Source organism: Bos indicus x Bos taurus, chromosome 8 (genome assembly GCF_003369695.1).
Source record: "Bos indicus x Bos taurus breed Angus x Brahman F1 hybrid chromosome 8, Bos_hybrid_MaternalHap_v2.0, whole genome shotgun sequence".
NCBI lineage: Eukaryota > Metazoa > Chordata > Mammalia > Artiodactyla > Bovidae > Bos > Bos indicus x Bos taurus.
Genome location: NC_040083.1, coordinates 77,475,833 through 77,498,158, shown reverse-complemented (window position 1 = coordinate 77,498,158; position 22,326 = coordinate 77,475,833). Strand labels below are relative to the sequence as shown.

General features: G+C 41.1%; 1 protein-coding gene across 2 annotated transcripts in view; it reads left to right on the top strand.

Moving 5' to 3' along the window:
• SLC28A3 (solute carrier family 28 member 3) overlaps nucleotides 1-8,429 on the top strand; it is a 73,443-nt gene extending 65,014 nt beyond the window's left edge. Inside the window, exons 16-19 of one of the 2 annotated variants that reach the window (XM_027550131.1) lie at nucleotides 3,093-3,174; nucleotides 4,634-4,732; nucleotides 4,969-5,089; nucleotides 6,824-8,429. In XM_027550131.1, the coding sequence (XP_027405932.1) occupies nucleotides 3,093-3,174; nucleotides 4,634-4,732; nucleotides 4,969-5,089; nucleotides 6,824-6,950 (429 nt within the window). In that variant the 3' untranslated portion in view covers nucleotides 6,951-8,429. The remainder of the gene's footprint in view (nucleotides 1-3,092; nucleotides 3,175-4,633; nucleotides 4,733-4,968; nucleotides 5,090-6,823) is intronic. The other variant, XM_027550132.1, reaches the window with a different exon arrangement.
• Nucleotides 8,430-22,326: the final 13,897 nt, after the last annotated feature.

The window sequence follows — 22,326 nt, the reverse complement described above, 5'->3', positions numbered from 1 at the left end:
CACTATTTACAATAGCCAAGACATGGAAGCAATCTAAATGTCCATCAATGGATGAATGGATAAAGAAGATATGGTACATATACACAATAGAATACAACTTAGTCATAAAAAATAATAAAATAATGTCATTTAGAGCAACGTAGATGAACCTATTATCATACTAAGTAAAGTAAGTCAGAAAGAGAAAGACAAATACCATATGACATCACTTATATCTAAGTGAAATCTAAAATATAACACAAATGAAATTATTTATGAAGCAGACACAGAGTCACAGACATGAAAAACAAACTTACAGTTACCAAAGGGGAAAGAGAAAAGAAGGGATAAATTAGGTTTGGTACTGGCAGATTAAAACTACTATACATAAAGTAGATAAACAATAAGGTCCTACTGTATAGACTAGCAAACTAAATTTATACCCTGTAATAAACCATAATGGAAAAGAATACATATCTGTATATAATATATATATATATATATATATATATATATATCTGAATCATTTTGCTGAGCAGAAGAAACTAACAAAACAGTGTAAATCAAATATACTTCAGTTTAAAAAAAAAAAAGAGGAATGCATATGTAGCACGTTACCCCCAGAATGAGCCCTTTATCACTCCATCATTTTCACCATCTTCTTTTTCTTAGAATAAAGATAATACTTTCCATGTTTGTTTGTTTACACATAAAACGTACCATGGTACAGAACTCAAAGGTACAAGAGGTGTACAGGGAAAGGAAGTCATCCTCCCTATTTCTCTACGATTCCGCTCCTCTCCACATTTCGCATCATGCTCTCTGCTGTTAGCAATGCTCTTTGCCCTTGGCAACGTATCTTGGATGCCTGTGACACAATATGAACACATCATAACTTATTTCAACCAGTCGCTCGTTGATGAGCACTATTACAGTTTTTTAGCTATTAGAAGTAATGCTGCAATGACTTTCCTTGTACCTGTGGCATCTTTGATCCAGTACAAGGAGAGCTGAAGGAACTATTATTAATTTCCTAGTACAGTGCAGCTCTTTCTATCACATAACTCTTGGGCAAAGGCTAAGTGGAATCATCCCAGCCTCCTTTTCCTCTTATTATAAGACCCTACATGGCCACATCTGTGTCCCTTCTTCCCCTAGATCCTCAGAAATGAGGAGGGAATCTTAAGCACTTTTTGCCATCTCCTTCCCCATGGCCTCTTAACAAGCTTGCCTATTTTTGAAGCCAATTGAACTAAATGAAAAAGCAATAGACTGAGCAGGGGACAAGAATGAGCTTTTCCGCAAACAGTGGACCGCCCAAATACTTGAAATATTTTTTTTTCCTGTCTGCATGATGATGGAGAATATCAACAAAGGAGTTCTCAGAAATTGTGAAAGAGAAGAGGAGCTTTATAATCAACAAAAAAACTTACCATTACCACTTGAACCTTGAACATGAGCTTTTAAAAATTCAGTTAGTGAAAAAAAAAAAAGAAAAAAAAAGGCACTGCTACTTTTGATAGAGCGTTAGCCTGGTTTGTTCTTCAAAACAAATCATAGATTTTTCAGGATTTTGGTAAAGAAAATTATTGCCTTGGTCATGTGGGCGCCTTTGCCAGTTTGGCTGTGTCTCTGGTGAACAACTGAGCCCACTGAATCTTCCAAGCCTCCCACAGTCAGCTGCTCAATCTGAGGAAGATTATCTGGACTGAGCAGCATGTCTTATCCATTGGAACAGAGGAGGAGGGTCATGCTCATGCTTCCAAGAATCCTCCTGCCATCTTCTCATCTTTCCCTGTAAAAAGACTATTCACTCTCCTAGTACCTAATATTCCTATGATCTGGTCAGAGCTGAGGAAAAAAGAAAGGCAAGCACACACACAGATAGCGGAAAGGAACCTCTCTGCTATCTGTGAACTTCCTTTTTGCTAAGATAATTCCTTTTCACTGAAGTATAATTTACATACCAAAAAAGGCCTATATTTTGATAAATCTGTCACCTTTGTAACCACGCCCACAGTCAAGATAATGAACATTTCCACCACACTTAGAAAACTTCCCTTGGCCAGTTGTCAACAACACCTCATCCCACCCCAACCCAGTCCCAGGAAACCAGTGATCTTTCTCTCACTATAAATCATTTTTGCTTGTTCTAGAATTTCGTATAAATGGATTCAGGATTCATATTGTTGCATGTGTTCGTTTTTTCCTTTCTATTGTAGAGTAGTATCCTATTTTATGGATATCCACACTTTATTTATCCATCTGGCTATTGAAGGACATTTGAGTTGTTTCCAGCTTGGGGCTATTATGAATAAAGCTGCTTTATATACTCATGTACAATCTCCTTATAGGCATATGCTTTTATTTCTCCTGGGAACATTCCTAGGAGTGGTATTAGTGCTCATACAGGCTCTTATGTTAATTCAATTACAAAAAAACCTGCTAGGTATGTTCATATTTTACGAACAGGCTGTGCCACTTTACATTCCCACTAACAGTGTATAAGAATTCCCATTGCTCCACATCCTTGCCAACACTTCATGTTGTTCATCTTTTTTTGCCATTTTAATGGATGCATAGTGATAGTTTATTGTTTTCATTTAATTTTCATTTTCCTGGTGACAATTGATGTCAAACATCTTCTTCTGTGCTTATTGTGGCCACTTGCATATCTTTCATGAAATCTTTTTATCTGTTTTTTATTGGGTGCTTGTCTTCTTAATGAGTTATAGCATTTCTTTATACATTCTGAATAAGTCCTCTGTCAAATAAATGTAATGTGAGTATTTTCTAGAACCAATTTTGTATCATCAGCAGCTAATACTTTGCCTGACACAATATAAAAGTTATCATTGAGCAGAAAATAGCATTTGTAGAGGCCAAGACTACCAATCTAAGAACTTCATGAAGTCTCTGAACCCACAGAGCCCCTTTTCCTTCCTCAAAATTCAGGGGGAGATGGAAAAAACAACGGGTGTTTGACACCATACACTGTACATTTACCTGTCAATAGTGATTTCATAGTCAGAATTGGAAGCCCAGTTAGGATATCAGATTTACTAAACTAGGTCACATCATGTATACATCTGTGTGTTTATGCTTATTTCCAGATGCGTTCTGAGGCAATCTCCACTTATGCTCTCTGTGGCTTTGCCAATTTTGGTTCCCTGGGAATAGTGATCGGTGGACTCAGTAAGTGAAAAGAATATTCTTCACCAACAGATACAGTGTAAACGTGCTTCTGATCTCCATGTTGCTCTGTAACATTATTTGTGTTAGAAAAAGAGATACTGCAACAGCAGTTAATTCTTTGGGGCCTATTTTTGCCCCCACTCTGCAATGTACTTTTCCTATGTGTGTCCTGGCTAACATCAGGAGTGAGTTCAGTCCCTCAGTCGTGTCCGACTCTTTGCAACCCTATGAATCGCAGCACGCCAGGCCTCCCTGTCCATCACCAACTCTCGGAGTTCACTGAGACTCACGTCCATCAAGTCAGTGATACCATTCAGCCATCTCATCCTCTGTCGTCCCCTTCTGCTCCTGCCCCCAATCCCTCCCAGCATCAGAGTCTTTTCCAATGAGTCAACTCTTCGCATGAGGTAGCCAAAGTACTGGAGTTTCAGCTTTACCATCATTCCTTCCAAAGAAATCCCAGGGCTGATCTCCTTCAGAATGGACTGGTTGGATCTCCTTGTAGTCCAAGGGACTCTTCTCCAACACCACAGTTCAAAAGCATCAATTCTTTGGTGCTCAGCTTTCTTCACAGTCCAACTCTCACATCCATACATGACCACTGGAAAAACCATGGCCTTGACTAGATGGACCTTTGTTGGCAAAGTAATGTCTCTGCTTTTCAACATGCTATCTAGGTTGGTCATAACTTTCCTTCCAAGGAGTAAGCGTCTTTTAATTTCAATGGCTGCAGTCACCATCTGCAGTGATTTTGGAGCCCAGAAAAATAAAGTCTGACACGGTTTCCACTGTTTCCCCATCTATTTGCCATGAAGTGATGGGACTGGATGCCATGATTTTCGTTTTCTGAATGTTGAGCTTTAAGCCAACTTTTTCACTCTCCACTTTCACTTTCATCAAGAGGCTTTTGAGTTCCTCTTCACTTTCTGCCATAAGGGTGGTGTCATCTGCATATCTGAGGTTATTGATATTTCTCCTGGCAATCTTGATTCCAGCTTGTGCTCCTTGTACAGATATTATTACCCCACTCAAAGATGACAAATACATTTCACTTTGCATGCCAATTCCAGTAGATTTTTAATGACCACCTGGAGAAGGATTCTGAGGGCCAGTGGAAGTTCAATGGGAAAATGCTGTGATTAATTAATTCTGTGCCACCATAGGCAAAGAAGGGGATGGTGAGAGATGAGTTGCAGATATTTGGGATCCCTCCTTGCAACCCATTTACTTTGCCATGCCCTTAACACACTGTGAGGTCTCCTACGCCAGAGAAACTTCTCTGGGTGTGGAGCTCATCACTTAGTTCTTGAATCTTGAATTTTCCCACTCAGTTTACAAAAGGAAAAGAAAAGTCAGCTGACCTGAGACTCCAGCCCTAGAACTCTCAGAGGCAAAGAATTTGGAATTTAAATCAATATCCTCAACATTAACCTTTCATACTTTCTTTCACGTTCCCCAGCTTCCATGGCTCCTTCAAGAAAGCGTGACATCACCGCAGGAGCAATGAGAGCTCTGATTGCGGGGACCATCGCCTGCTTCCTGACAGCCTGCATCGCAGGTATTATATTGTGTTGTTTGTGTCCTGTCTCCCTGCACTCACAGGATGGCAACATTGGGGGGACAGTGCCCACCACTTACATACACAGCATATGTTGCTGTAGAGAGCTGAGAGGCAGAGCTGCTCTTAAGCATACTGTGATGTGAAATGTGTGGAGCATGGTGGAGAAGTCAAGAATAGAAGAAGAGTTCGGTGACATCATTAATTAAATAAATGGCACTCTGTTCCACTTCTAGGCATGCTTACCAACACTCCTGTAGACATCAACTGCCACCACATTTTGGAGAATGCCTTCAACTCCGGCTTAGTCAGAAATACAACCAACGTCGTATCTTGTTGCCAGGGTCTACTGAGCAGGTATTGTACTTTTGATGATAACTTCTTTATAGTCATCATTAATAATAAAAATACTGTCCACTTATTATAACTTCATAACTCTTCATAACCCTGTGTGGCAGTTCTAACCACCTTTCATCTTTTTATTTATTTATGACTATACTGGTTCTTTGTTGCTGAGTGTGGGCTTTCTCCAGGTGCAGCCAGCAGGGGCTACTCTTTGTTGTGGCATTGTGGTGCATGGGCTCCTCACTGCAGTGACTTCTCACTGTGGATCATAGGTTTTAGGTACCTAGGCTTCTGTAGTTGAGGCACACTAGATTCTAGAGTGCAGGCTCAGTGGTTGTGGCACACAGGCTTAGTTGCTCCACAGCATGTGGAATCTTCCTGGACTAGGGACCGAACCCATGTCCCTTACATTGGTAGGTGGATTCTAAACCACTGGACCACCAGGGGATCCCAAAACACCTCCATCTTGACTTTTCTCAACTAAGACTAGAAACCATAACACTAACCAATGCTGCTCAAACATTTTAATATGCCCCCAGCTGTGTATTAGGCACTGTATGAATTAGCTCAGTTAAACCTTGCAACCACTGTATAAGTTGGGCACTATTGCTTTTTTAAGCATTAGATAAAATCAGGGCTTGGAGAAACTATGTCACTTACTGAAGCAAAATGAGTGCAAGCAAGAGTAAGATAGAAGGAGCCAAGAAAATTTGAGTCTTTCTGCCCAGACCCTTATCTAAGACCCTAGTACTAGTTACTAGGTACTGCCTCCCTTTCAAAAGTATCGAGCAATGCAGACTACCCTGACAGCACGCTGGTGATGAGCCTCTGTGGATGAGGGGCCATCAGTGACTCATGCCAGCCCTCCAATCTTGTACAGTTTCTATCTTCAAAATCAGTATCACCACTCCATCTGCCCTTCTTAAGGTGCAAGTTTTGGGGGTTTTTTAAAATATAATTTTATTTATTTATTTTTGGCTGTGCTGGACTTTGGCTGTGGCATGGGTCTTTCTCTAGTTGCAGTGAGCAGGGGTGACTCTCCGGTTGCAGTGCATGGGCTTCTCATTTCAGTGGCCTCTCTTCTTGCAGAGCATCAACTCTAGGGCACGTGGGCTTCAGTAGTTGAGGCTCCCAGGCTCTAGAGCTCAGATTCAGTAGCTGTGGTGTATGGGGTTAGCTGGTCCGCAGCACGTAGGATTCTCCGAGCCCAGGGATCAAACCTATGTCTCCTGCATTGGCGGGAGGATTCCTTTCCACTGAGCCACCAGGGAAGCCCCATGTGCAAGTGTTTTATAAAGATTGATTCTATCTTTTATTTGTTTACTCTGGAGGAAATAAGGGGAGTCTTTCAGGCCAAACAGGGTTTAAGAGCCAAAACTACTTTATCCTTAACCTACCCTAACCAGAATGTTAGGCTTCCCTGGTAGCTCAGATGGTAAAGAATCTGCCTGCAATGTGGCAGACCCAGGTTCAATCCCTGGGTTGGAAAGATTTCCTGGAAAAGGGTATCGCAATTCACTCCAGTATTCATGCCTGCAGAACTGCATAGACAGAGGAGCCTGGTGGGCTACAGTCCATAGGATTACAGAGTCAGACACCACTGAGTGATGAACACTAACACTAACTGGAATGTGAGGGAAGAAATAGGCTTCCTACCCTGTGCTATGTCTCATGTGTCATCTTCTGTTCATCTTCTATTTCTGTCTTTGAAGTCTCAACTAACTGTTTTATTCTCCTTTGCTCCAGTGCTGTTGTCAAGGGTCCTGGTGAGGTCATCCCAACCGGAAACCATAGCCTATATTCTTTGAAGAACTGCTGCAACTTGTTGAATACACCAACACTGAACTGCAGTTGGATTCCTAACGTACTTTGAGTCCAGCCACTCCTCCAACAGAACTCTTAAGTACAGGTGCTGAATTTTCTGCTTTGAGGAGAGTGGGGAGAAACAAGCTATTTCCACAGATCAATACTTCTGTCATGGAGTTTCAACTTTAAAGAAGAAAACCAGGAGTGAATGCTTCAGGTCTATAGCATCTTCTTCCTCCCCTTTCTTCTCCTCCCCACTACTGAGAATTACTTATTTTGGTGTCCCAAAGTGACATGTTGGAGACAATGCAAAGATGCTTTTTAGTGAAATGTTCATCACCAATGATCTTAATAGCATAAAGACCACATTATATGAGGAAACACAAATACTAATGACTGGATTAAATGGGCTTCACCCAAAAGAAAGAATGTGAGAAAGGTTTTGGAATACCTTAAGTAATTTATTTGTGTTTTCATTTTTGTCCAGACACAAGAGTAATTTTTTAAATCCATGTGTAAATAGTTGATTTGTATGTGTTGTGTGTGTATGTGTAGTGGTGATGAAGTGGGAACATAAATGGTATTTGCATGTCCTTTCCCTCTGTTCTATATGTTCTGGTGTCAGCCTTCATAAAAGCCTATGGCACAGTATGTAAGAGATGCCAGTTATTCATATGTTGGTTCTCCTCTGTTTACTATGACTATTATTTTTCTCTCTCACTCTTTTTTCTCTTTTTAACTCTTTGCATTTCTCTACTCTGTTTTATTCCTGAGAGTTAAAGTCTCCCCCTTTTCAAATTCAAAAATTAATATTCATTTTTAATAAAAAGTGGCAATATTACACATATACCCCTTTCTCTCCATCCTATTCACTCCAGTCTCTTTCCAGTACCACACTCGGAAATTATTGTTAATGGGCTAGTACTGAGGGAGGAAGATATTATTTCTAAGTCATGTGATGAGAATAGATAGTAAGGGGGTAAGGATCAGGCCAATGACCTGGTGAGCACTTGAGGCTTGCTGCCTCCAGAAATCTTATCAATACTGTGTGAACTTTGTGAGTGGTGCTGGGCTAGGTGGAAGTTTCCCTTTTCCCAGTAAAGCTATTCAGTCGAAGGTTTTGGTAGACAGTGGTGACTTCACTCTTCTTTGGCAGATGTAGATACTAGAGAGCTATTTATTCCTCATAGTATATCCTCCACCCACCCGTAGTCTTCTGAAATGGCAAAGATGGAGTGTCTTTGTGTTTCCTGTGTGTTTCCTTGGCTGTCGCCCAAGGTCACCCAGCGCTGTTTTGCACTCACCCAGCATAGAAAGTTGCTGTCAGTCTATGCACCCTGACCTTGTTTCAAGCCAAGGCTGTGAAATGAAGAATTTTGCATTCTGTCTTATCTGTGCCTGGAATGCGAAGTCTCCACCCTTCTTTCTGAGTCTATCTTCACACTGATACAGTTTTCATTAACCTGAAAGTCCTTTTTCAAATACAGTATTGTGAGTCCAGATATGAATGTTTCCTAATCTCAATAAAGAGGGACATTTACTGCTTCTTATTCTCCTTATTATTTTCCACTGATTTGCAAACAGAGAAGGGGTCAGAAGTGGCATTTCTCTCTCCAATCCAGAAGCTGTGGTTACAAACAAATTCTCTGACACCACAGAAGCCTTAGGGTCACAGCTAAGAATAGATTGGAGTCATGAAATATGGAAATTTTTCTTGATTTTTCTTTCCATTGATAAAATCAGCACATCCAAGCAGTTAGGTCTGAGTGAGGTCTCTGTAACTATACAGATTATTAACATGCATTCATTTTGCAAATACTCCCACCTAATTGTTCTCGTGTTTCTATAGTTTAATTAAGCTGGTAGGCCATTGTGAAGAGCTTAAGACATGCACCTGCCCAATGAGGCTGACTTCCAATTACAGAACAATTCCAAAATCAGGAATGATTATAAAGAAGGTATTAAAGGACAACAGTGTTCCAGGAAGGATTAAACTACAATGAATGTACTGGAGCAGGGGAAGCAGAAGCAATCATTCACATTTTCAACAGGCAGGAGCACAGGATTAAAGAAGACATGCTTGGTACAGGCGCACCATATGGTGCTAATTGTCCTAAAAAATACTTATCTTTTTACAACTGTGTGTGCGTGCGTGTGTGCATGCGTGTGTGCTCAGTTGTGTATCTTTGCAACCCCATGGACTGTAGATCACCAGACTCCTCTGTCCATGGAATTTTCCAAGTAAGAATACTGGAGTGGGTTGCCATTTCCTTCTCCAGGGGGGTCTTTCCAAGTCAGGGATTAAAGCATCTCTTGCATCTCCTGTGTTGGCAGGTGGATTATTTACCACTTGTGCCACGTTTTACAATCTGTTAATAAAAACAACTTTTCATTTAAACTAAAGCAGGAAGAAAAGGTCCCATTGGCCATTCTTTTTCTGACTCTAAAGACAACAAGCATTCATGATGATGAGTGTATTTTCCTTCATATGACAAAGGCCCTGTGACTGCCCTGGACGTAGAGAGAGTTCTTCCTACCCTGGTCGCTAGTGGGCCACTTGGCATTTCTATTTCAAGAGACTCTAGAAAGTAGACAATAGTTCAGTTCAGTTCAGTTGCTCAGTTGTGTCCGACTTTTTGAGACCCCATGAACCACAACACACCAGGCCTCCCTGTCCATCACCAACTCCCAGAGTCCACCCAAACCCACGTCCATCGAGTTGATGACGCCATCCAACCATCTCATCCTCTGTTGTCCCCTTCTCCTCCTGCCCTCAATCTTTCCCAGCATCAGGGTCTTTTCCAATGAGTCAGCTCTTCACATCAGGTGGCCAAAGTATTGGAGTTTCAGCTTCAACATCAGTCCTTCCAATGAACACCCAGGACTGGTCTCCTTTAGCATGGACTGGTTGGATCTCCTTGCAGTCCAAGGGACTCTCAAGAGTCTTCTCCAACACCATAGTTCAAAAGCATCAATTATTCAGCACTCAGCTTTTTTCACAGTCCAACTCTCACATCCATACATGACCACTGGAAAAACCATAGCCTTGACTAGATGGACCTTTGTTGGCAAAGTAATGTCTCTGCTTTTCAACAGGCTATCTAGGTTGGTCATAACTTTCCTTCCGAGGAGTAAGCGTCTCTTAATTTCATGGCTGCAATCACCATCTGCAGTGATTTTGGAGCCCAAAAAAATAAAGTCTGACACTGTTTCCACTGTTTCCCCATCTATTTGCCATGAAGTGATGGGACCACATGCCATGCTCTTAGTTTTCTGAATGTTGAGCTTTAAGTCAACTTTTTCACTTTCCTCTTTCACTTTCATCAAGAGGCTCTTTAGTTCTTCTTCACTTTCTGCCATAAGGGTGGTGTCTTTTGCATATCTGAGGTTATTTATATTTCTCCCGGAAATCTTGATTCCAGCTTGTGCTTCCTCAAGCCCAGCGTTTCTCATGATGTACTCTGCATATAAGTTAAATAAGCAGGGTGACAATATACAGCCTTGACGTACTCCTTTTCCTATTTGGAACCAGTCTGTTGTTCCATATCCAGTTCTAACTTTTGCTTCCTGACCTGCAAACAGGTTTCTCAAGAGGCACGTCAGGTGGTCTGGTATGCTTATACTCTTTCAGAATTGTCCACAGTTTATTGTGATCCACACAGTCAAAGGCTTTGGCATAGTCAATAAAGCCGAAATAGATGTTTTTCTGGAACTCTCTTGCTTTTTCGATGATCCATCAGATGTTGGCAATTTGATCTCTGGTTCCTTTGCCTTTTCTAAAACTAGCTTGAACATCTGAAAGTTCGCGGTTCACGTATTGCTGAAGCCTGGCTTGGAGAATTTTCAAACCAGCTCCCCTACTCACTCTGCCTCTTGCAAAATAGGAAGACAGTGACTGAACTTTAGGGATACATTTCATAAATGGAACAGAGAAAAGCACTCAAATACCAATCTTGCAATTTCGTTCTCTGGCAACTGCCAACCCCCCTTTTTTTTCTTTTTTCGACCATATCCTGTGGCTTGCAGGATCTTAGTTCCCTGACCAGGGATTGAACCCAGGTCCAGTACAGTAAAAGCGTGGAGTTCTAACCACTGGAGCACCAGGGAATTCCCCAACCACTTTAGTATGAGAAACCAAGTTTAGGGAAAAAAACGATGTCTTCCAAGTCATGTTTACATGCAGAATCAGCTCCATATCTTCCATGCACTGGGCATGCTTCCAGTAATACTCATAAAATAAGAGGACTGTAGAATCCTAAGTCACTCAGAAATGTCTCATTTCCTTGCACTTCCCAGCCCACCCCCACTTGGAAGTCATGTAGAGCTACCTATGATTTAGTAATCTGTAGATTACTGTAGCTAATAGGGGCTTCCCAGGTGGCTCAGTGGTAAAGATTCCATCTGCCACTGCAGAAGACACAAGAGACGCAGATTCAATCCCTGGGTCACAAAGATCCCCTGGAGTAGGAATGGCAATCCACTCCAGTATTCTTGCCTGGAAAATTTCATGGACAGAGGAGCCTGATGGGCTACAGTCCATCGGGTCACAAAAAGTCGGACGTGACTGAGTGAGTAAACAAAGGCGCATAGCTAAAAGGAGAATTGGGGCACTATTCCCTGGTCTAATCCAAGTTCCTTCAACTTCAGAGTGCATACCTCATTTCATAGTTATTCACTCATGTCTGTCTGACCCACTAGATAGACTACTAATTCCTATATATCTCCAGTACTAGTACCTGGCATCTCGTAGACAGTAGTAGTCAGTACATGTTTTTTCAGTGTATGATTAATACAAAATTACTAACCTTCACATAAGCAGGGATAGTTAATTAAATCACTGTTAAAAAAAACTTTTTAAAATAGCTCATCTAGAAATCCAGAATACATACTTAGAATAAAAATTGCAAATGATATTCCAGCGTATAACCAAGAAATTAGAAATCTTCCTCCCACCTCAGTTTCATTCCTCACAGTCAGCTACAGTGAACACTGGTGTCACTGTTCATTTTTATCAGCATATAATAAACTATACAGTAAGTTATAACTATCAAACTGGAGTGAATGAGTCTTCTTTCAAATCTTAATGTCAGAATTACTTTCACCTTCTATTTCTTGGCAACATCAAGCACATAGTTTTGCTTATCTTATAATAAACTGTACTGAACAATGATTAGCGAACAAAGTGCAGGCAACTGGTCTTCATGATAATTAGCAAGGCCAGTCTGCAATTCAGGTGTTGTCTCCCATGAAGCTAAATGGAATCATTAAAACACCCCAATGCCCAATGTGAATAGGTGTACTTAAGTAACCAGATTCTTTCTGCTTCTATGAGCAAATTTGAAAAGCTGTTATAGGAAATGGGAAACAGCAAGCTGGTTGCCACTGCTGGCAAGTGTGAAATATGATTCAGCAGCTAAGCGTCCACCTCTGGACCCGAACTATCACTGTTCAAATCTGTTCAAATCCTGCCCCTAGTTCAAATCCCAGCCCCATTACCTTAGATATATATTTATGTAACCACTCTGTGCCTCGGTTTCCCCATTTGTAAAGTGCAAATAAACATATATTCTCTTGTATAGTTTTGTGATAATAAAGTTAAATCATGTAAAGCACTTAGAAAAATGCCTCACAGAGAAAGGCTATAAAATACACTTGTATTATACACACACACACATACACTTGTATATACATCAAGGTATAGTTTATAGACAATAAATGTATAGATTTTAAGTGTACATTTTGAGTGACTATCACCCCAATCAAGATGGAGCACATTTTCATCATTTCAGAAAGCTCCCCGGTCCACTCTGCCTCACCCCCATACTCCCATATTCCCAGGCAAGCCTGACAGATTTTCTTTCCACTAGAGATCAGTTCAGATAAATGGTTCAGCTAGAACATCATATAAATGGGTTCATACAGCACATGCTCTTTTGTCTCTTTTCTCGTTCAGCATAATGAACTTAAGTTTTGTCTGTCATTCTGTTTTTATCGCTGTTCCTCCATTGTATAACTACACCACCATTTATATGTCCCTTCTACTCTTGATTGGCATTTAGGTTGTTTTTGTTTTTGTAGAATATTTGTTTTTCAGAAAAATTTCTATTTGCTGCACACTCTTAAGGAGTTTCAGGATATGTTAAGCTTTGGATATATAAATTGAAATGTGAAGAATGCATGGTTTACCCACATGGAGGTTTGCTCCTTTTTTTTTTTTCTTTTCCTTTTTTTTTCACCATGCCACTTGGCTTGCAGTATCTTAGTTCTTTAACCAGAGTTTGAACCTGGGCCCTGGGCAGTGAAAACATGGAGTCCTACCCACTGAACCGCCAAGGAATTCCTGGAATTTTGCTCCTTATCATCCTTCCTCTCCCTCATAATCTTGCTGAATCTTTTTACTTATACGTCATTCTTCATGAGGACTTTCAAGACAGTTGGCTCCAGGCCACAGACTGAAAGGCTACAGCTCCATGACATGATCACTCTTGGCTGAATACAGTGTTGATTAGCTGCTCCCACACAGCACGTAACAGTACTCTCACTCTATTGCACTCTGAGAAAAATCATTTGGCTTTCCTAAGTCTCCAATAAAAGTAAGAGTTATGTTAACATTTAACTTCATAGAATTCTAAAGCAAGAACATGAATTAAAAATATATAAGAAATGTAAGAAACACTTTGTAGTTTGCAAGTATTATAGGAAAGTACCATGCATCTTCGAGGTGAGCTTTGGTTATACATAACAGATTTAGGCTCCAGTAGTTTGCAAGGTACAGAAGTATCTATCCGCTGAAAATGTTGTTACTTAGGAGCCATGATAAACTTAACCCCATTTATGGGACAAGTTGGCCAGTTCTTCAAAGCATCTGTGCAAAACAAAGATTCAAATTCTCATTAGAATTCACCCATCAAAATTCCACCTGCCCTTTTCTGAGATGGGCATCTCAAACAGTTGAGAATTATTTGCTCTCTTTGACCATCCGTTCATCAGGGTCTGGCCACAGAAAACAGGCTATGTGGAAAGTGAGAGTTTCTGCATCTACTTAAACCAAAAGGAACCAAACAGAAGGAAACAATATGTTCTTGGGGACTCAGGAGAGGTCCTCCTGTTGCAGCCTGACTTGAGTATTGCTTCCATAGCAACAGACTTCAGCGTTCTCAAACAAGAGCCAAGTGCTCACAGGAGGCTGCAGCTGGACACTCAAAAAAGTTTTTTCTCAAAAGCTATGAAAGTACTCAAAAAGAATTCAATTAAAATTCCATCTAAAATTGGCGGGCGGTGGGGGGGGGGGGGGTCGTCTAGATGATCTGAAGATAAAGTTAATTTCTTAAATATTCTCTTTTCCATCTTCCCATTAATACAGGAATATGTTTCAGGAGAATTTCATTCAGGTTACAGCTTTTCACAAGTGCCTCTGGTCAAAAAGGCATTGTCCATATATCAATAGCAAGGAGCAGGTCAGAGACCGAGAGAATTGTCCCAGCAAGCTGGCCAGAGCCTGGGGAGCCCTGAGAGGATGGGTGAGATTTGGGGCTCCAGAAGTGACTCCCTTTGGTGGCCTGCTGCAACTGTATAGGGACAGGTGTTTATTTCTCTACCCCTTCTTATAATAAGCTTTTATAAATGCCTGATTGCAGAAGTAATCAGCTTATTTTGTAGAAAAATATTCATAACCTGAAAAAGAAAATAAAAACATCCATATCCCATCACAAAGTATAACAAGTACTAATAATCTGTGTGATATAGTCATTCAATGTGTGTGTGCATGTGTGTGGGTGTGGGTGTGTGTGTAAGACTTTTAAAATAGATCACTACTATTATTTATTTTGAGGCCAGCTTTTCCCTCGTAATATATCATGAACACTTTTTAAAAAATATTTATTTGGCTGTGCTAGGTCTTAGGTGCAGCATGTGGGATCTTCGATCTTCATTGAGGTACTAAAAAAGGGATCTTTTTTAGTTGGGGCACGCAAAATCTTTAATTGCAGCATGTAAACTCTTCGTTGTGGCATGTGGGATCTAGTTTCCTGATCAGGGATAGCACCCTGGCCCCCTGCGTTGGAAGCATGGAGCCTGATCTCGTGGATCACCAGGGAAGTCACTATTATAAACACTTTTGATTGTTAAGTATTCTCCTACATCATCATTTGTAAATGGCTGCTGTATATCCCACTGTATCACTGTACCAGAATCTAACCAATCTCTTACAGTTGACTATTCCAGATATTTCCCATTTTTCATGAGTATCAGCAATACAGTCTTGTTTTCAACTCTCTGTACACTCATGATTAGTTCCTTGTAACACATACAAAAATGCTAGAGACACATAGAGATTTTATCTCCCAGCATACTTCTTGTTTAACACTAAGACTCAGGACAGAGCCAAATGATCAAACTACGAATGGACAATGTATTTCCAGTACAAATTCAGCCTACTAGCTCAATTGCTGGCAATCGAGAAGGTCACTGAAACATAATAGCAAGCCAGGACTTGTGTAGAATTTTATACACTACTGACATCCACTTTGTGAAAACCCTGGGTAAATGACACACCAGGTTATCTTCATCCAATTAAAGATTAATTTTTAAGTTCCTTATTTGAAAGTGAAAATGATTTCTCTATTTTTTTCAATGGGTTTTTGTACTGCCAACACAGATTAACTGGGTATGAATAAAACAAAAGGAAGTTTGAGCACCAATTCCTGACCCACTTAAAGCTAGTCCAGGAGGAAAGAAGTCCTAGTCCATAGAGAATCAAAAAGTATGGTTCCCACTGGTACTGTTGCATACAGGGCATGCTGATGGCAGAGGACAGGTGAGCACTGCCTAGGTCCTGGGGCCTGGGTCTGTTCTTCCAGTTAGGGGAGGATCAGCAGTTTCACCAGCAAAAGCAGCATCCAGAATTGTGTCCTGTCTCCTCAGGATGCACAGGAGAGCAGCCATGATTTGCAGGGAGAGGGAGTCAACTCCCTGTACCAATGGTTCAAAAACAACCACACTATACACCTGCTCTGTACTTAGCTCTTGGCTACTCCTTTGCAGCAGAAGCCATCCACAGAACCCAAGAGGTAAAGGAAAGGATCCTTTCCTACCCCTACAATCTCTAAACTGGAGATTATAACAGCTACCCCAAAGAATTAGCTTTAAGTATTAAATAAATGTGTGGTGTTTGGCCCATAGAAGAATTCAATAAACTTCAGCAGTGATGATAAAGAGAAGGAAGATATTGCCTAGCTCACTCCTCTGCAAAGAAATGCAGATTACCCAGCAGGTTCACAATAATGATGGTTCAAAGATTAGTCTTTCCATTACACTCTGAACTAAAGACTTCTCTACATGCAGAAAGTGACATTAGCAATGATCTTGATAGTGATTTTACTGAACTTCTCACTAACCCAGTTTGAAAGGAGATTTCTAGGACTGTTATTCTCCTGAAACTGGTCTGCCAAAGTGAAAATGGCACATAAGACCAGGTTTGGATTCTAGTTTAGCCACTTCATCTCTGAGACTCGATTAGGAGATAACTGTACCTCCTCATTCTGACAAATAATGAGATAGTAAGATAAGAAGAGTCGCTAGTACTGTTTGTCATACACCATATGTTCAATCCATGGGCTACTTTTGTAGTTATCATCATCATGTTCTTTGTCATAATCATTAAAGAGGATGGCTTTCCGTGAATGAGGACCAAAAAGGAGGGTAATAAGCACCAGAACTGGAAAGAAAGAAAGGACACATGATCAGAATATTAAGTTTTTAAAGGCAGAATGTGTTGATGGAGAATAGAGGGGTACATGTGAATAATATGTGATAAAGTTGGTAAAATCAAATAATACTAGAGTCTAAGTAGTACAAAATTATCTCAAGTTTGCTGTGTGTTTGAAAAAAACTTTTTTACTGTAAAATGTTTGGAAAAATTCAAGGCTACCACTTCTCTCTCTCCTTCTCATCCTCATTTTACTGTAAACGTTGCAGCATTCCCACTGCCCCCACCCCTACCCACCCACCCCCTGTCCACACACACAAATACTTAAAGGCAAGGATGACTGACTTTTCCTTGTGCCCTGATATTTTACATAGAGTGAAGAACTTGTAATTCACTTCCTGGCCTAAACTGCAAGCTGTTTTTATGAAAGTGGTTCCCTCCCTTCCCCCAGAAGTCATACTTTTTATTTCCTTCTGGTTCAGCTGACAGCTCCAATTTGTCCACATCAGCAATCAATGTCTCTCACATCCCAGAATCCTCCCTCCCACCCTGTTGCTCTCAGGCCCCCAACTTCTGGAGTCAAATAGTTTCTCACCAGAAACTACAGAGAGAAAGAAGACGGGGCCTGGGATTGAAACCCTGTTTCTAGAGCACTTGAAATGTCAAAGTCAACTGCAGTTTTCTCTTGTTGCTATGGCACAGGTGACCCTGTAGAGTTGCCAGCCTGGAAACTGACAGACACAGATCAGCATGCACTGGTTGCCATGGTGAGGAAGAACCTAAGCATGCTTTCTCCATGCCCATTGGTACCTGGCATGTCAGGAGCCCAGAGCTGCAAGAGAGTGCTAAAAGCCCTCATCAAATCGTTAACATTTAGGCAGGAATTCAATTGTGCTCGACTGTCTGAGGGTAATGCTTCACTAAAGAGATTGTCACAGGGAGGAGAAATGCTGGACCCTTCAGAAACCTGGAAAACAAAGTATTAAAAGCAAATTCCATGGTTTTTTAACTGACTTGTCCTTGTTCTTGTTAATTAAAGGAAAGTTTAACTCCATAAAGAAATGTTTAATCTTTGGCAATCAACTTCATTTAGTCTGATATTTGTCGAAATGCTGTTCCCAAGCTAACAAATCAGAAACAAAGATCATGGCATCCGGTCCCATTACTTCATGGCAAATAAATGGGGAAACAATGGAAACAGTAACAGACTTTATTTTCTTGGGCTCCAAAATCACTGCAGATGGTGACTGCAGCCATGAAATTAAAAGATGCTTGTTCCTTGGAAGAAAAGCTATAACCAACCTAGACAGCATATTAAAAAGCAGAGACATTACTTTGCCAATAAAGGTCCGTCTAGTCAGAGCTAAGCTTTTTCCAGGAGTCTTGTATGGTTGTGAGAGTTGGACCATAAAGAAGGCTGAGTGCCAAAAAATTGATGCTTTTGAACTGTGGTGTTGGAGAAGATTCTTAAGAGTCTTTGGACTGCAAGGAGATCCAACCAGTCCATCCTAAAGAACTGTCTGAATATTTATTAGAAGGACCGATGCTGAAGCTCAAACTTCAATACTTTGGCCACCTGATGAGAAGAACTGACTCATTGGAAAAGACCCTGATGCTGGGAAAGATTGAAGGCAGGAGGAGAAGGGGACGACAGAGGATGGGATGGTTGGATGGCATCACCAACTCTATGGACATGACTTTGAACAAGCTCCAGGAGTTGGTGATGCACAGGGAAGCCTGGTGTGCTGCAGTCCATGGGGTTGCAAAGAGTCAGACATGACTGAACGACTGAACTGAAGCTAACAAATCAAAATCTGTGAGGGTGGGGCCCAGGCACCAGCAGTTTTAACGATGTCCCTAAGGTCTTAGGTGCACTGATGTTTGAAAAATACTGCTCTATAATTTCAAAAATATACAAGCAACTCCTACAGCTCAACTCCAGAAAAATAAACGACCCAATCAAAAAATGGGCCAAAGAACTAAATAGACATTTCTCCAAAGAAGACATACAGATGGCTAACAAACACATGAAAAGATGCTCAACATCACTCATTATCAGAGAAATGCAAATCAAAACCACTATGAGGTACCATTTCACACCAGTCAGAATGGCTGCGATCCAGAAGTCTACAAATAATAAATGCTGGAGAGGGTGTGGAGAAAAGGGAACCCTCTTACACTGTTGGTGGGAATGCAAACTAGTACAGCCACTATGGAGAACAGTGTGGAGATTCCTTAAAAAACTGGAAATAGAACTGCCTTATGATCCAGCAATCCCACTGCTGGGCATACACACTGAGGAAACCAGAAGGGAAAGAGACATGTGTACCCCAATGTTCATTGCAGCACTGTTTATAATAGCCAGGACATAGAAGCAACCTAGATGTCCATCAGCAGATGAATGGATAAGAAAGCTGTGGTACATATACACAATGGGGTATTACTCAGCCATTAAAAAGAATACATTTGAATCAGTTCTAATGAGATGGATGAAACTGGAACCTATTATACAGAGTGAAGTAAGCCAGAAAGAAAAACACCAATACAGTATACTAACGCATATATATGGAATTTAGAAAGATGGTAACAATAACCCTGTGTACGAGACAGCAAAAGAGACACTGATGTATAGATCCGTCTTATGGACTCTGTGGGAGAGGGAGAGGGTGGGGAGATTTGGGAGAATGGCATTGAAACATGTAAAATATCATGTAAGAAACGAGTTGCCAGTCCAGGTTCGATGCACGATACTGGATGCTTGGGGCTAGTGCACTGGGACGACCCAGAGGGATGGTATGGGGAGGGAGGAGGGAGGAGGGTTCAGGATGGGGAACACGTGTATACCTGTGGCAGATTCATTTTGATATTTGGCAAAACTAATACAATTATGTAAAATTTAAAAATAAAATAAAATTAGAAAAAAAAAAAGAAAGAAAAATACTGCTCTAGTATAGCTATATAACTTTAAAGTTTCATAACAAAACAACAATTCCTGTCAGTAGCACCAAAACATGGGCTTTCCAGGTAGCGCAGTGGTGAAGAACCTGCCTGCCAATGCAGAAGCTGCAGGAGACATAGGTTCGATCCCTGGATCTGGAAAATCCCCCAGAATAGGAAATGGCAACCCACTCCAGTATTCTTGCCTGGGAAATTCCGTGGACAGAGGAGCCTGACAGGCTACAGTCCATGGGGTCACAAAGAGTAGAACACAACTGAGCGTGTAGCATGAGTACCAGCGAGCACCAAAACATCTCACCATTCTGGATCCTTTTTGTCATGTCCTTACAACACCATGGCTCCCTAAGAGCTGCACTCTTTTAAAGATATTTGTCTACCAAACAAATTGCATATACAGTCAGCCCTCGGTATCCTCAGATTCCACATCCACAGATTCAAGCAGTCCTGGTCGTAGGCAGTTGAATCAGTGGATGTGAAATCCATAGATACAGGGCTGACAGTACTGTATCATTTTCTATAAGGAACTTGAGCATCAGCAGACTTAGGTGTCTGCCAGGGGACTCAGAACCAATCTCCATGGACACCGAGGGATGATTATATTGAATGATAGTGATTTCCCGTTTTTATCAAATACTCATGTAACCCCCTTCAGCTCAGGTGAATGCATATTGCTCACTAGACTTTCAGAGATTAACAACAATCATTCAAGCTCTTCAGTCCTACCTTCACTGACCCTTAGTGATCTGAGCATCCCAAATCGAGATTACAGAAACTGCTGAAGAAATCCATCAAAGAGAGGTTCTGAGATTAACTCCTGTTAAACAGAAGCAATAACAAGATCCACCCTCCTCCTAAGGAATGTAAACTTTTTTATTCTTTCATTACTTATAACCACCCCTGTCCCAGTATGGATAGAATGTAAAGTAATTCACAAAGATTCATAAAATAACCTAAATTGGCACAACCTTCTACTTGTTTCCTAATAGCTCATCTCCCTTTTCTTTACAGTATTACTACTCCTCATTTTTAGCTGAAACACATGGCTACCCACATTTCTCAACTGTCCGTATAGCTAGGTGTACCCAAATGCCTAAGGTCTGGTGTGTGTGTGTGTGTGTGTGTGTGTGTGTGCTCAGTCATGTCTGACTCTTTGTGACCCCATGGACTGTAACCCACCAGGTTTCCTGTCCTTGGAATTTCCCAGGAAAGAATACTGGAGCAGGTTGCCATTTCCTTCTCCAGGGGATCTACCTGAAGGCCTGGTCAATGGGATGTAAATGAAAGCTCTTTGCACAACTTCTAGGAAGTACCCTTAAAAGAGAGGATTGGTGTGTCCTTTCCTGATAATTGACTGTGGACATGATGGTAAGAGTAACCTTGGATCATGAGTTAGAAGTTGTGTGTTGAAGATGACAGAGCAACACATTAGAAGTCTGGGCTCCTAATGATCGTGGAACTGCCATTCCAAACTTGGACTATTTACCCAGAATTTTACCTGAGAAAACATGAAGCTTGGTGGTGGCTCAGACTGTAAAGAAACTGCCTGCAATGCAGGAGACCTGGGTTTGATCCCTGAGTTGGGAAGATCCCCTGGAGAAGGGAATGGCAACACACTCTAGTATCCTTGCCTGGAGAATGCTATGGCCAGAGGAACCTGATGGGCTACTATTCAGGGGTTGCAAAGAGTTAGACAGGACTGGGCACCTAACACTTCTACTTTCACTTCATCTTCATTAAGCCACTGGCATTTTGAGTTTTTCATTCCAAAGGCAAATCTAATCCTTACCACTAAGGCAAATGAGGGGGGAAAGATTAAAAAACATGTGGTAAAGAGATAAATAAACTTAGGACAAAAACAAATACCATAAAGTCTTATGTATTTGCTGTGAATAAGTTGCAACTTTAGCTTCAAGCTTTCTAATGGTCAGTGCAACAATAAGACCTTTAAGGACACATCTCAGTGTCATAAGGTGGTTTTTTGTTTTTTTTTTTTTCATTGCTCAGGAGAAAAACAACTGTTTCTGCTGCTGCTGCTGCTGCTGCTAAGTTGCTTCAGTCGTGTCCGATTCTGTGCGATCCCATAGATAGCAGCCCACCAGGTTCCCCCATCCCTGGGATTCTCCAGGCAAGAACACTGGAGTGGGTTGCCATTTCCTTCTCCAATGCATGAAAGTGAAAAGTCAAAGTGAAGTCGCTCAGTCGTGTCCGACTCATTGCGACCTCATGGACTGCAGCCTACGAGGATCCTCCGTCCATGGGATTTTCCAGGCAAGAGTACTGGAGTGGGGTGCCATTGCCTTCTCCGGTTCCTGATGCTAAGAGCAAATTAATTTATCTTAAGAGTCTCCATAAGGAGGGCATCCATCCTGTAATATAATAACAGCAACTACCACAACTTTCTTATGGTAGAAATAATTGTTTCATGATGTTCTTCAATACAGGCCAGGAGAATCCAAGTTTAGGTAATTTGACATTGCCCTGTCCACCAGTTCACATAGTATGCTAGTTTGATGGCCCTCCTATCTCTTGCAACCACTAGCTGGGTAGGACTTAAAGAGGTAACAGGTGAGAGGATAAGAAGTGGTTTAAGAAGCCAAATTCTTATACACTCAACCCATCTCCAACTTGTCTACCACCCACACCACCACCATCAACGAGAAATGGGCAGAGCTGATATATCTTCTCTTTTATATTCCCCAACCTTTCTTTTTATGACATTTTCTCCTTAAAAAGAAACCTTGAAGGTATTTTAATTTAAATTTTATAGATTATTTTAAAC